Genomic DNA, 15,413 nt, shown 5'->3' with positions numbered 1-15,413 from the left:
CATACATTTTTGCTGCCTCCTGCTGGAGGTAATGAAATATGGAGGAGGAAGAGAAAGGGAAGGTTGACTTGCAATTTTACTATCTAAGAGGATAAAATTTTCCCTCCTCCAAATCAGGCACCTGTGGCCAGATGTGCCAGATCTGATGCTGGTGAGAAGGGACTGTTCTCTCATGGAGGTGGAAGTAAATGAGTACATGCACTGCAGTTTGTCAAGCTAACCGTTCATAGCACACCCAATTCCTAATGCACATAAACCAGAGCTCAGAAAGACATTCACACATAACCCAGACGCTCTTCTTTTTACAGATTTGCCTGCAGTGGCAGAGACAGAAAGGCTGGACCAGCCAGATGTCACTTCCACAAGGCGAGGGTCTTGACTGTTCTTCAGCAGCTGGTAGTGACTCCCCTGATTGCCATCCATAGCTTTTCAGTGTGTCCGATAACCTTGCTCACCTCAGTGGGACAGGAAGAGCAGTCCATGAGCACAACAACTGTTTGTAGTGCAACATTAATTGTACAGACGGGTGGAGCAATGCCGGTTGGGGTATGTAATGTGAGCGCCCTGTACAGAAACCAAATGCCGGATGCAACGAATGGAACTGCAATGGGACCCTTGGAGGAGTAATGCACACATTGGGCACATCCTGCTGTGCAGGGCAAAGGGTGTTGCTGCATACAGGAGAAGTGTTCCCTGGAGGTAGAGTGGGTGGTGTGGGCATTGCTCATGGTTACGCTGGTGACACCTGGCTGGAAGACACCGACGAGACCTGGGTGGCTTGGGAGGAACCCGAAACATCCTCCTCCTCACCAAAGGGGCTTTTGCCACAGAAGACAAGCTTCAGCATGCAGGAACGAAACTGAAAGGGAGAGAGGGCTAATTAGCAGGGATGTCACAGCCCTAGGGAAGAAGGACACAACAGTTTTCTGAGCCCTAGTCCATACGAGAGAGGTACAGTGCTGAATGCCAGGGTTCTAGCTCTGATTTTCAAACTGTTCACATCTGTTCATCTGCCAAGGAACCCCTGCACATTGCAGAAGATTTGCCAGACCTGTTCCATCACAACAGTGCCCCTCTCAGAGCGCAACCCTGAACCATGCCTAACATTATTCTGTGGCTACACATTGCAGGCAAAGACAGACAGTGGTGCAGAAGCCGTCTTTCAGAGAAACTTCTCAACAATTCTCATTGTCCACTGTTACTAACACTTTAGAGACAACCTAGCAGGGAACCATAGGGTGCTCCCCAAGTTCAGTGTGAAAATCACAAAGCTCTCTTCAAAACGGAAATGTCTCCAAATACATACTCCAAATACATACTGCTATGCATACTCCGTAGGGCAGGTAATTTGACAGAGGGGCACTGAGTGCATATCCTGAGACGATAACAGAGTCTTTGATAAGCTCAGGGAGAAATGTTGACATGTAAGCCAAGTGAGGTATTTTATATTCTTTGCATGAAGTCCTGGTCATAGGGGGCACAAGTGAACATTCAGGGCAATGAGGAGAGATTGCCAGAGCCCTAAATGATTCCAGGGAAATCCAACAGAGCATACAAGAGGTATGGGATGATGATGATGATGATATTAATAATAATAATAATAATATACACTGCCCATCTGGCTAGGTTTCCCCAGCCACTCTGGGTGGCTCCCAACAGAATATTTAAAAAACGCTAAATATCAAACATTAAAAACTTTCCTAATCAGGGCTGCCTTCAGATGTCTTCCAACATTCAGATAGTTGTTTATTTCCTTGACATCTGATGGGAAGGCGTTCCACAGGGTGGGCGCTATTGCTGAGAAGGCCCTCTGCCTGGTTCCCTGTAAGCTAACTTCTCTCGGGGTGGGGGGGACCGCCAGAAGGCCCTCGGAGGTGGACCTCAGTGTCCGGGCTGAACGATGAGGGTGGAGACACTCCTTCAGGTATACTGGGCCAAGACCCTTTATGGTTTTAAAGATCAGCAGCAACACTTTGAATTGTGCCCGGAAACGTACTGGGAGCCAATGTAGGTCTCTCAGGACCGGTGTTATGTGGTCTCAGCGGCCACTCCCAGTCACCAGTCTGGCTGCTACATTCTGGATTGGTTGCAGTTTCCGGGTCACCTTCAAAGGTAGCCCCACGTAGAGCACATTGCAGTAGTCCAAGCGGGAGATAACCAGAGCATGCACCACTCTGGCAAGAAAGTCTGTGGGCAGATAGGGTCTCAGCCTGAGTACCAGATGGAGCTGGTAGGCAGCTGCCCTGGACACAGAATTGACCTGTGCCTCCATGGACAGTTGTGAGTCCAAAATGACTCCCAGGCTGCGCACCTGGTTCTTCAGGGGCACAGTTACCCCATTCAGGACCAGAGATAAATGTGCCACTCTCTCTTTCTACCCAGACCAGCTTGGTTATAGATGTTTCCCGTGCTAACCTGCTTGTTCATGAAGACGTAGATGACAGGGTTATAAACAGAGGAGGCCTTGGAGAAGACAGAGGGGATGGAGGCCAGACGAACATCAAAAGGTTCTCCACGGTGGGTGACTACCCACAATGCAAAGGAAGCGTATGGCAGCCAGCACACCAGGAAGCCCATCACCATCACCACTACCATCTTGGTCACCTCTCTCTCAGCCTTCTGTGTGGTGGCTGACTGTTCCTGCTGCTTGGCAACCTGATGAGGTGGGGAGATGATTAACCATGAGTGAGAATAACTGAAGCCCAGGCGGCAGAGTGCACACAGTACAGAGTTGCCATATTGATGGAGAAAGAAAATGGAAAACTGCAGCACTGGTGTATTGATTAGGTCTACAGTAAGCAAAGGCACTATCTGAGTGGGTGAAGGGGGTTCAATCTGCCGTAATAAAACACTGGATATGCTTATCACCACAACCTCTGTCTCTCATGGTGGAGCCTAGTACCCATGGAGTAGATTTCTGAATGCAAGGTCCTTGCTAAGAATCACTACATTGGGAGGGACCTTGTGGTTTATCTGATTGAAACCTGGTTTTTCCTCCATAGAGCATTGCCAAGTGACGTCATTCTACCTTTTATTTAAACCTTCCATGATCAGAGGTTCCACATTATCATTGCTTGTGCTCTTACGAGTTCGCTAACATTCGGCCTAAAAATCTTCCCTTCAGTGCAAGTCCATTATTTTCTTACCCTACCTCCTAGTTGATATGGAACATAATCCACTGAGCAGCTTTCCTCTACAAACCCCACTGAAATGAATGGGACTCCTCCTATATTTTTATTCCCAAAACAAATATTAATTCCTCTTCCTACTCTTTCCAGTTCCTTCCTATTTTCTTCATTGCACTTTCTGCATTAGCTGATACAGGGGGAAGCAATTCCTTAAAGCAGTGTTTCCCAAAGCACGATACATGTACCCCTAGAAGTACGCAAACAGAAATTTTAATGTTACTTTAACATTGATTTTTTTATTCAAAGATAAAATATTATTATTAAAACTAACCCCAAATTATCTTCACCCGAAAGGGGGCTGCTGGTAAGTCTAAGCTCTCATAAGGGGTATGCGATCATTGTAAGTTTGGGAAGTGGCAGGAACTGTGCATCTGTACACAGATTTGTACACACTGGTGTGCCTTCATATGTGTGCAGTGCACGAAAGTATGCAGATGTAACTCAACACACATGTACAGCTGCCATTGTGGCCGAATCTGTTGATGCCTTGCTTGAAAAGTATTGATCAGGGCCCTCAGTGTGCACAGCACTTGGCAGGAGTCGGGGCCTCTTCCCCTGGCAACCGCAGGGAGGGGAGGAGAAGCTGACCTTCGGGACGCTCGGTGTGCGCCACTTGAAACACTTGACGAGCGCAGGCATGTGACATCACACACGCAATCTGTGTGCGTGACACCAGTCCCCTCAATCGGCTTTGTAAGTTGGTGTGTATGAGGAGAAGTAGTTGCACCACCCTCAGAAGTTCAGGGCATTCACTGTGGTGGCCCCTAAAGTGTAGGATTTCCAGCCCACAAAGGGGCATCCAGCACCTTCCTTGTGTAGGTTCTGTTGCATGCTGAAGATGCATAGTACTGTGGCCTTTGACACTGGGGGTATATATATTTTAGGCCCCATACCATTCTTGTGACTGTAATTTGTTTAAAACTACTGTTAATAATATATATTTAAATTGCTGAGACTTGCCCTGGGATATGTTTTTAATAGTGTATATCTAAATTGCTGTAGCCCACTCTGGTGCAGCATGGGTAACAGATCCAAACAATCCACCCATCAATCAATAAAAACAGAGTTTGCATATAACCACCCCAATATAACCATGTGTGCTATGCATCATGAATGCACAATGAAAAGAATGTCCCCCCCCCAACAGTCCCAATGACTTCTTTTCTCCATCCGAGGGGGAGTATCAGCTAGGGACATTTTAATTAGGATTGCAGAAGCAGGGTAGATAGTTTACATTGCCTATTTGTATGATGTAACACCAATCCTTATTTGGCTCCCTGGTGACAGTTATTTAGAGATACTCAGTTGTATCCAACATAGCACAAAGTAAGTGTGCTGCCAGTTCAAGTATTTGTGTTTGTGCAACGGAGTTTTCTCCCCCTCCCCTCCTCTCATGTGCATCTTAAATCTGTTCCAGGGGTTCCCCCAATCCTCTGGAGCAGATTTTGGGAAGCTGCGGACTGCATGCAGGAAGGAGAGGGGGAGAAAGTTCCACCGTGCAAGCATAAACCCTTACACTGATGGGATGTATTTGTTGGATACTGCCCATTAACTAGACACCTTACATGCATTCACACATTTAATATCACATCTCATTTGGCCCTTAGGCATGTCGCACCTACAGAATTTTACATTAACCTGTGTCTGTGTAGCATGGAGGTCAAGAGCATGTCACTTCAGGACAGACATGAGCATGTCACTTCAGGACTCATGTCACAACAGACATGAGTTGAAATCCCCGTCCACCAGAGCCTCCCTGTGGGAAAGCCGGCCAAAGAGGTGCCACACTTGCTTTTAATATACAACAGGGGTCAGCAAACTTTTTCATCAGGGGGCCGGTCCACTGTCCCTCAGACCTTGTGGGGGGCCAGACTATGTTTTGAAGAAGGGGGGGGGGACGAATTCCTCTGCCCCACAAATAACCCAGAGATGCATTTTAAATAAAAGGACACATTCTACTCATGTAAAAACACACTGCAGTAATAATAATAATAATAATAATAATAATAATAATAATAATAATAATAAATTTATTTATACCCCACCCATCTGGCCACGCTGATTCCTGGGCCGTCCGCAGGCCAGATTTAGAAGGCAATTGGGCTGGATCCGGCCCCCGGGTCTTAGTTTGCCTACGCATGATATAGAAGGTCCCATGTTGGATCTTTAGCTTCTCCCACAAAAAGGATACTTGGCAACAAGACTGGAAAGAACTAATGCTGGTTGGTGGACTGAGGCATTCCACAGCTGCTTCACCTGTTCTTACCCATCCCTGTCTAGACACTCCTCTTCAGTTTGGACAGTTACACACCCGAGCAGATTTTCACCCTGGTGGTGGTGCAGTCTGCTACCTTTCCTTAGTGCTGTGTCTCATCAGAGGGGAGCAGAAGGGAGGAAAGAGGTAGTACTCACTGCCCGCAGGGTTAGAAGAAGACGACCGTAAGAAAAGATGATAACAGACAGGGGCACTCCAAAGCAGAAGGAGAAGAGGAACAGGACGTAAGATTCATTGTTCCACTTGTTGTTCGTTGTATACCAATCAGGACCACACGAGCACTGCAGCCCCTCAGGAATATACCTAAGGAAGTTAAACACTTTTCAGCAATAGGTTTCCACTAATAGCAGAGGGTGGCATTAATTGTACCGTAAATACATTAAGCATGGCAAAGCACTGGTAAAGTACCTCAGGCAGAAGAGGGGGGAACAGTACATAACTCAGTTCCATGTAAGGTATAAATTTCCGCATTAGTGCCTTAACCCAGACTGCCTCTACTCCCATAATCTCAGCTCAGCCTTCCCCTCCCTGACATAACCTTATTCTCCAGCACATACCTGCTCCAGCCAAACAGGGGTGGTACTGAAGCCACCAAGCCAAAGACCCATGTTATGATGCAACCAACAATGGCATGGGTGCCTCTGAAGGTGAAGTTTCCCAGAGGCTTGCAAATGACCAAGTATCGTTCGAAGGCCACAACTGCCAGGGACCATAGGCTCACCATGCCTGGTTGGGAGTAAAAAAACAGAGGACAGGATTGTCTAGTCAGCCCCCTATGCTTATGGAAATGCAGATGCAGAAAACAGCCACATCCCAATTCCTTGCTTTCCCCAAACCTCAGTCTCTGCTGTCTTATTCACAATGTGCAATTGCCCTTATTCAAGCTGTCTCTGGCTTGCTAACTCACAATGTCACTTCACAGTACCCTGAAATCCTCAGATAGCCCCACATACTCATCCCTTACAATTCTTCAGCTTTCCCAGTCTTGTGTCTTCTTGCTCTCTCATCCACCCACTCATCCTCCTCATTTTTGCCATTGCTACTAAGTTTCAAAAAATTTACTTACCCCCCAATGTGGCAGCAAAGCCCTCTATCTTGCAAGCAAGAGGGCCCATGATGAAGTACATGTGGGAGAAGCTGTAGAAGGCAGTGGTAGATCCAATGCAGACCACCACCAGGTTTGACACAGCAAGGTTGACCAAGATGTAGTTGAGGTGGGAGCGCAGCTTCTTGTACTTGAAAGTGCAGAAGATGGTGAGGATGTTGATGGGTACCCCAAGTACAACCAATAGGAACATGAAGGCAGCCATGCTCATAAAGAGGCCTGGACTACCAAGGTGAGTCTGAGGTACCAGAAAAGGACTTAGAGTTGTGATGTTGGCAACATCCAAGGGCACTGGGATGAAGAAGTTTTCCGGGAGGTCATCCTGGGAGTCAGAGCGGGCTTTGTGCATGGTGGGGATTGCAGTGGGGACAATGAGATGGAAATGATGGGGCTGGGGAGTTGAGAGGGTAGTGGAGTGTGTGAAAAGTAAGATGGATTGAGCGGAGGAAACTGAAAGAGAGGGCCTGCTTGGGAATGGGTGGGAAAGGCAGGTTGAGAGGCAGCTCTTTGAGATGGGGCAGAAAGAGAGAGAGAACCTGGCTTCAGTTCACATCCCTTTGCGAGGACGGAGTCACAAGCAGCCGGACGGCCGGGGTACCATGGCGAGCGGGTCATGAGTCACTGTGTGGTTGTACAGGTTGCCTTTATACCTGAGGGGTCCCGAGGTCTCTTCTTGTATGGCTACAAATGATCTGTGCCCCCCCCCCGGCATTCCTGTCTTCCCTAATCGTCCTTAAGGCTGGAAAGCCTCAGCTAAGCCAAGCTTATCCTCAAGGACCGCAGAGCAGTTGTAGCCAAAGGGGCAAGGAAAGACAGGTTTAGCTGCCTGACAAGCCGCTTTGGAGGTACTTAATCGGACGGTGGAGCCCGATTAAGGACTCAAAGGGGGAGGAGGGCAGGTCAGATAACAAGACCAGCTAAGAAGCTGAGATGCAGAGTTTGAGGAGAAAATTATTTCCTCATTGGGCACCTCCAGCAGAGGCTCTGCTGGCACTTCCCAAACCCAGGCTGCAGCCCTTGCCATCCTAGAGCCAAACTTCCTTCCGTTTGAACTGAGGCACTTCAATGAGGCCAAACCTCCCCTTTGCTACCCCAGCCTGAGACTTGGGATGTGTGATCCATTTCTAACTCACCTTATGAGCTTTCCCCAGAACTGAGACTAGCACTCCATCTGCTCTCAACAGCCCTGCTAAAGTCACACCTATGTTTCTAATTTCTGGAATGCAATGTGAATGACTTCTTCATTGACACCACTATTTACCTTTGTGCTACTACTTACCAGCCCTGATTCAGCAGAAGGGAAAAACTGAATTAATTCCTATGCTAATTCCATTCTTCTGGTCCTATACAAATCAATGGAGTGGTGAAAGTATCTGATTTTGGCAATTTAATGAACCTATCCCTAGCACATGTACCTCCAATTTGGAACTTCTTCCACTGGCCATTCTTTTCCTGGTCATTGTTTGCCACAATCCTGCCTTGAGAGCCACAGCAAAATGTACATACATTTATTGCAGCAGTGCTAATTGTGCTTCAGGGAGATAACTTGTTTTCACCAAGTATTGTTTGAAATACTACATATATGTATAAAACCAATAAGGTGCTCTACCAGGTAGACAGTCTACAGTATATATGACAGGTGTGGTTTTTTTAATAAAAATGTTCAGTATAAACCAATGGCCTCTAGTCCTTCAGTTTTTATATAAATGTCAATCTGTCTTATTCCTTGCTATTTGTTGCTTTCTCTTTTCCCACCTGCTTGTTTTCCTTCAATCCTAATAAAAATGTAATAAATGCAATAAGTAAATAAAATGTAATAAATCAATTAATGGTGGTTATTGATAGAACACTCATTAGGTCAGTTGAAAATCATCAGCAATTATTTCCATATTGGTCCCACTTTTATTAAAAAGAGGTACAAAAGAGGTCATCTTCTGGAGGCTTCCTTCCTAGTGCAAATAACAAGGGGAGCATCTTTGTCAGAATCAGGGGGGGGTGGGGGTTAAAATCCATGTGCTCTTTTTCCTTTTATGCTATCCATGTTAATTACATCCATACAAGCTTGGCCCTTACTATGCTTATATATCCACCCCCAGAACTAGTTCCAGTGACATTGTTGTTGTTTAGTCATTCAGTCGTGTCTGACTCTTCGTGACCCCCTGGACCAGAGCACACCAGGCCCTCCTGTCTTCCACTGCCTCCCGCAGTTTGGTCAAACTCATGCTGGTAGCTTCGAGAACACTGTCCCACCATCTCGTCCTCTGTCGTCCCCTTCTCCTTGTGCCCTCCATCTTTCCCAACATCAGGATATTTTCCAGGGAGTCTTCTCTTCTCATGAGGTGGCCAAAGTATTGGAGCGTCAGCTTCACGATCTGTCCTTAGTCACCACTAAATTATAATTAAAAGTAATTCAGACCTTGAACCTATTTCCTTACGTAAAACAGCAGTTGGTTAAAAATAAAACCATCCAGCACTCCCGCCAGCTGTGCATTTGTTTATTTTAAATAGTGATCTGATTGGGTGCCCCCCCCCCCCCCGGATATTGGAAACCTGCAAAATATCTCTAAATAAAGGAATGGTTAGGAAAAGTTGAGTATGTGTTAATTATGACAAAATGAACTACACACAGGCCTGGTTTGCAGATCACAAACAGTAGACAAAATAAACTATAGTTTAATTTGAATGAGCAGTATGTTGGTGCAGGCTGTGGCCAATAACATATTATACCAGTTCTGATGGAACCACCCTAGCTACCGGTTTGCTGTTTGTTCTGACATACAAAGCTGTAACACAGCTTAGGATTTACAGTAAATACCTGATGGGTTGCTTGTCCCCATATACACCTGTCTGTTGGTTACAGAATCATAGAGCTGTCGAGTTGGACGGGACCCTGAGGGTCATATGGTCCAACCCTCTGCAATGCAGGAATCTCAGCTAAAGCATCCATAACTGATGGCCACCCAACATCAGCTTCAAAACCTCCAATGATACATCTGGAAACACTCTTTTATCTATGCCATGTTTACCAAGTATTTGCTGTGGGGCATGAGAGGGCCTTCTCAGGAGTGGGTCCCCAATGATGGAGTACCCGGGCATGTCAGGTTTGACTGGCACCAGTTAAAAGCAAATTTATTTGTCCTGGCTTCTGTTGATGTGGTTAATTTGTTTATGGTGGATATGGGCATGCTTGCCCTGCTGGATCAGTATGACTTGGGTTGAAGGTTCTATGTTTTATTTGATTATATACTTTCGATTTTTTATATTGCACCAAGTTCTGGGATTATTTTAATGATGAGCAGGCTATAAATTTTTGATAGTAATTATTATTATACACTTATATCCTGCCATTCTCTAAAATGCTTAAAATGGATAGTACCCTCAATATTGTGCATGTTAGTTTTTTATTTGAAAAATTTACAGCTGTTTCAGACTGAAGTCACTGAAGGAGTGTACTACTACAAATGTATTAGAACAGGGTGGTCAAATTTCAGGTTTTCAAGATGAGCTTTGTTTTCTCATTTCAACCTGTAGATCCACCAGTTGGAGCCAGGTATTTAAAAAGTACTCAGTGGAGAGAAAATTTAGGAAAAGAGTGCCTCTGATTGCTTGCGGCTCAGGAATTTATTTTCCGTACCAGAACTGAGCTCATATTCCTTTCACACAAAAGTCTGCTCTTCTTTTCTCCCTAAAGCTTTCTTAATTTTAGTGGCCTAATTTGGCAGGGTGGGGTGGCTGTCATTGGAAACCCATGCTGATTAACTGTAAATCACCCAGAGACAACAATCTTCCTATGCTGCACCCCCTGGATTAGAGCCCAGCCTAGGTTTGTTCTATTTAGAAAAGCTGCTTTGGGATTGTGTGTGTGTGTGTGTGTGTGTGTGTGTGTTGAAAAGGAGGGGGAGGCAATTTGTAGTGCAGAAACTGAAAGGCAAAGGAAGTGTTGAGCTACTTCGCTACTACTTGGCTCTAAATTCCTCACTCCAAAACTGTAATTAATTTTAAAAGAAAATAAAAGTACTCGATTTGCATGTTACATGTAGCTAGCCCCTGCAAATTCTCAATTATTATTTCAATTAATTAGTTATTTGACACTTTTTAAAAAAACTGCATAGTGCATGGCATAAGAGTATTGCAGTACAATAAAAACCATACAATAACCCATAAAACAAACCAGGTAAAACAGCAGCAAAAAAATTTACAATCAATATTAAAATAATCCTAATCTGTCAAGCGCATGGGATAAATTTTTACCTGGCACTCAGAGGATGTTAATGGTGGCACCAGGCAGACCTCACTGGGAAGAGAATTCTACAAGTAGGGGGCCACAATGGAAAAGGCCCTCTTCCTTCCTGTAACCCTCTGAACCAACCTTGGAGGAAGTACCCAGAGGAAGCCTCAGAGAATTGAAGGAACCAGGGTGGTTCCAGCTGTTGGGACCTGCTCTGCATCCCTTGTGTTTATTAAGTAAGGTCTCTGAGGCACAGTAGAATGGAGACTTTTCAATGGTGGTGCCTATTTGTTTATTTAACATAATTAGCATAATTTGTATACTGCTTAATTCTTAATGAAACAACTTAAGTGGTTACAGAACAACCTCCATGGGGAAGCCCACTAAACTACTTCATTATCTGCCTCCACTCCACTCCCCAGTTTTAAATTGCCGTTTTACTTATTTTATGTGAGTTACATGTTTTTATTTATTTGTTCATTTATTCTACACTGTTTAATTGTATCTGCTCTTTTTATCACATCATACTTTGAGAAATTTCTCACTGGAACAGAATTTCATAAATGCTGCAAATAAATAAGTCTAAGCAGTGATCCAGGAACAATGTGCAAGGTTAAACTTAAAATTAAGAATAAACTTTAAATAGAGTGTAGAATAGGATAGGGAACTTTGGTAGAATGGCATTGGCTGGTGCAGAGATGCTCTTGGCAGGTCTAATAACTGGTTTTCTCCCATTTTCTCTCTACTGTACTGGGATAGCATAGTGACTAGGCTATAATTAGACCTGGTTTTGTTGTTAGCGTAAGAGTTATGTTAAGGTGCACTGACAGGATGTGTGCGCATTTTTTGTAAGAGACGGATAAAACCTCTCCCCTTGTGTCAGGTGTTTCATTAGCTACAGACTACATACTCTGTACTCGAGAGCTTATCTCATGTTCAATGTTTTTTCTGGAATGTCCAATGTTTGTTTCCCTGCTCCCCCTTACAACACTGCTTGCTTTGTGAAATATTAATCAATCTTTTAAAATGTAAGTTGCTAAAACGAGACCCTATCCAGTTCCAGTAAAATATATCCCCAATTTGGGGGTGGTTTTTGCAATTGTTTTGTGGATGCCTCCAAACACAAAACAGTTAGATAAAATGGATCAATTGCTTCATTTATTTAAAACTAATGCTGCAAGCACGAGAACACCAGATTCAGTTTACCAAGTATGCCATTGTACAGATCACCCTTATCAACTTGCCAGAAATAATTTTATGATATTCCTCAATAAAATGCCTCTCATTATTATGAGTAGTCTGCATGTATGCTGGAGAGCTTATATATTTCAAGGTTTGTGTGCTATACCAAGGTGTTTGCACACAGAAATACACTGTAATCTCTCCTATGACTTGGAGTGGGAGGCTTAACCTGCCCTTTCTATTGAGAATCAAACCTGCTTGTATTTGTGTCTTCACTTCATCTGGATACTGCTGCCCATTTCTTCATTTAGTTAAAAGGGTATTGGACCTTGGGAAAGTAGCATAAAGGTATTTCACCACAGGAGGGGCAACAAAGTTCTATCTTCCTGCATTTCTTACAGGGCTGTTTATATTACCTTTGCCCCAGCTGGGCCATCCCAGAAAAGACATGAGCTCATGAGCTCAAAAATATAATGCATTAGCTGCTATATTGGAATATTTCCAGCCTTGGATTATAGAGGTCAAAGTTTGTGGCTAGAAGCAGTAGCAGCAGCAGGATGCAGGATTTCTCTTGCCGCAGAAAAGGGGAAACAACCACCAAATCCACACCACACACTCTTCATTACAAAAGAGCCTTCACACTCAACCTGTTTCCATAGGGTGTGTAGTACAAGCTTGCTGTACATAGTGCAAACATATTCCTTTTTAAAAAATAATTTTATTGTTCATTTAACATAATTGTTACAAAATATTACATATATATTTCTAATAATAATAATAAATAAGCACATATATATGAAAAAAGGAACAAAGGGGGGGAAAGGAAAAAAAGAAAAAAGAAAAAATAAAGAGAAAAAAGAAGAAAAGTTGGAAGAATTTTTCAAATTTATTCTACAAATATCTCAATATGAAAATAATAATAAAATTTCATTGATTGACTTCCATCGCTTACACTGCACTTCCTATATACAGTACATTTTAAGCAAGATTGTATTTGTTATTCCGTATTTTTTCCATACAATCTCACACAAATATTCTAATCAATAAGTTTTCTAAATCTCTCATAAATCTATTCTAAACATAACCAATACCTTACATTTAATCCTTGTCTACATAGATAATCATTTAAGCATTTCCATTGTTTCTGGATTATATTTTTTGGCTTTTGTCTTATCAAATCAGCTTATTCCAAGTATTCGCATAATTTATTCAACCATTCTTCTTTGGTTGGAATATAATTTCACAGTACTGACAGGCCGGTGGTTGAGTACAACAGTGAAGACAGTGTAGTTCCATGCTGGAACTGAAGTCAGACCACTGCAGTGGAGGAAGACACTTCTATCCTTCTTTATCAATACCAATTTATGTGAGCATCTCTCATCTCAACCTACCCTTCTCTACTACCCTTCCTGTACCCACCCTCCATTATTCCATGGCCTACTTTACTGTCCCATTGGCTCTGAGCCAGAGGGATCAGGTATTAGGCTTAGCATCTTTCCTGAGACCCACAGCATGATCCAGTCCACCCCACCCTTTCCACACTAGGTGAGGAACAGGAAGGGCGCCAACCACAAAATGTAGAACAAGAGGATCTCAGGATTGAGGTCATGGAATTGCCCCCTCTCACTCATGCACACACCCCAAGAAAGAAAAGGATGTAGGGATTTAAAATGTGCAAGGGATAGAGAGGCATTATAGAAAAAGCTATAATAAGAGAGATTTGGTCCGGGGCTGTGTGGCAGGTTGGTAGACTAGGGCTGGAAACACTGATCATGAGGTAAATGGCAGCGCACTGCAAGCCAAAAAATGATGTTAAAATTTAGGCCTCAAAAATTATTTTAACTCAGGCAGAACACAGAGACAACAATTGTCCTACAGTGCATTGACATCCTTTGTTTGCCCACTTTTTGTGGGGAATGCACTAGATGCCGTTGTCAAATCATTGCGTTCCAGCCTTTAATGTTTTCCCTGACTTGATTTGTGTATATTTTTTGTTTTTACTAAAAGTGCAATTTCCTTCAAATTTAAAAGTTTCTGTTTACAGTTTCTGTCTGTTTTTATTTCTTTCTTGTTCACTGCGCCTGGGAAATCAGTTATTATTTCCTCCTTAGTTTGCTTTTGCTCTCCAGAAGGATGCACGCATTAAATCACTGGGTTATGTCATTATAGAAAAGTTGTGCTATTTTGCTATAATGGGAAAAAGTGAAGGGGGGGTAGGAGGAAAGAGACCAGCATTTTAACTAAGACACACCCCTGAGTTCAATAAACAAAAACTAAACAAGGGGTAATTAAAGGATAATGTTCAAGTTGCACTGTACACTAAAGTAATAAAATGAGCTGCTCCTGCAGTGAGGAAGCTTTAAATTAACATTAAGAAGGGCCATTGTTAAAATGAAACTTATTTGTGAATAGACATTATAGAAGGATATCGACTAGGGGAAAGCTATTGCTGTATAATATGCTATATTTAAAATGCTTGTGTGGAATCTTAATTCTTTTTCTAGCTGATTGTGGTAAGGCAGTCCCTCACCATCACTAAATGTCTCTTATATGGACCATGGACAGCCTGGATTTCGTTGGTTCTGTATACCTATCTAGTAACAAATCTGCAGGAGCTAAAAAGTTTGCACAGCTTGTAAACAATTAGCCACCTAAAAGGCACTTCAACTATTTCCAAAGGTAGGTGCATGTCCTATACTGGAAGTTTTCCTTGAACCAGTGCTTCCCCACCCTGGATGCTCAAGTGGGAGCAGGAGTCAATACTGTTTGGACAACTCTATCTGGTAAGCCAGCTGTGCCCTTACTGGTCTAGGGCTGCCATATGTCTGGATGTTCCTGGACATTACAAGGGATTGCAATGGTGGAACTGACGTCCAGGGCGGGGGAGGATTTATGAAAGGCGGCACTTTGTCCTGCATCTTAGACAAGTCAATTGAAAAATCAAGTTTTTTGACATTATTGAAAAAATAAAAGAAAAAAGAAAACAAAAGAAAAAAGCTCAAGAACTTTAATGGTGTCCTGGTTTTTACTTTTTGAAAGGGCAGCCCTACCTAGTCACCTCCAGGTTGGACAACTTTATTGCAAACTATATGAAGCTACCCATGAAGATAATTCATACGTTTCAGTTGGTTCAGAATGTGCCCTCCCCTAAATTCTGGCAGGAACCAGGATGTCAGATAACATTACTGTTATCCTTTAACAACTTCACTAATTACCAGCCTGTTTCTTTGTCAATTTGTTGTTGTTGTTTAGTCGTTTAGTCGTGTCCGACTCTTTGTGACCCCATGGACCAGAGCACGCCAGGCACCTCTGTCCTCTACTGCCTCCCGCAATTTGGTCAAACTCATGCTGGTAACCTCGAAAACACTATCCAACCATCTCATCCTCTGTTGTCCCCTTCTCCTTGTGCCCTCCATCTTTCCCAACATCAGGGAG

The 15,413-nt window shown here is 43.5% G+C and overlaps 1 protein-coding gene across 1 annotated transcript; it reads right to left on the bottom strand.

The window, feature by feature from the left end:
• Positions 1–721: 721 nt before the first annotated feature.
• On the bottom strand, positions 722–8,299 carry LOC310834539 (blue-sensitive opsin-like). Its single transcript, XM_083718018.1, has 5 exons — positions 6,530–8,299; positions 6,021–6,189; positions 5,601–5,766; positions 2,416–2,655; positions 722–859 (listed from the first exon to the last, which is right to left on the bottom strand). Exons 1-5 carry the CDS (start codon positions 6,915–6,917, stop codon positions 731–733), a joined length of 1,092 nt encoding a protein of 363 aa, XP_083574144.1. The 5' UTR covers positions 6,918–8,299; the 3' UTR covers positions 722–730.
• Positions 8,300–15,413: the final 7,114 nt, after the last annotated feature.

This window comes from Podarcis gaigeae, assembly GCF_964106915.1.
Source record: "Podarcis gaigeae genome assembly, chromosome: 17".
Taxonomy (NCBI): domain Eukaryota; kingdom Metazoa; phylum Chordata; class Lepidosauria; order Squamata; family Lacertidae; genus Podarcis; species Podarcis gaigeae.
The sequence above is the reverse complement of the archived record's forward strand: the minus strand, read 5'-3'. Positions and strand labels throughout refer to the sequence as shown.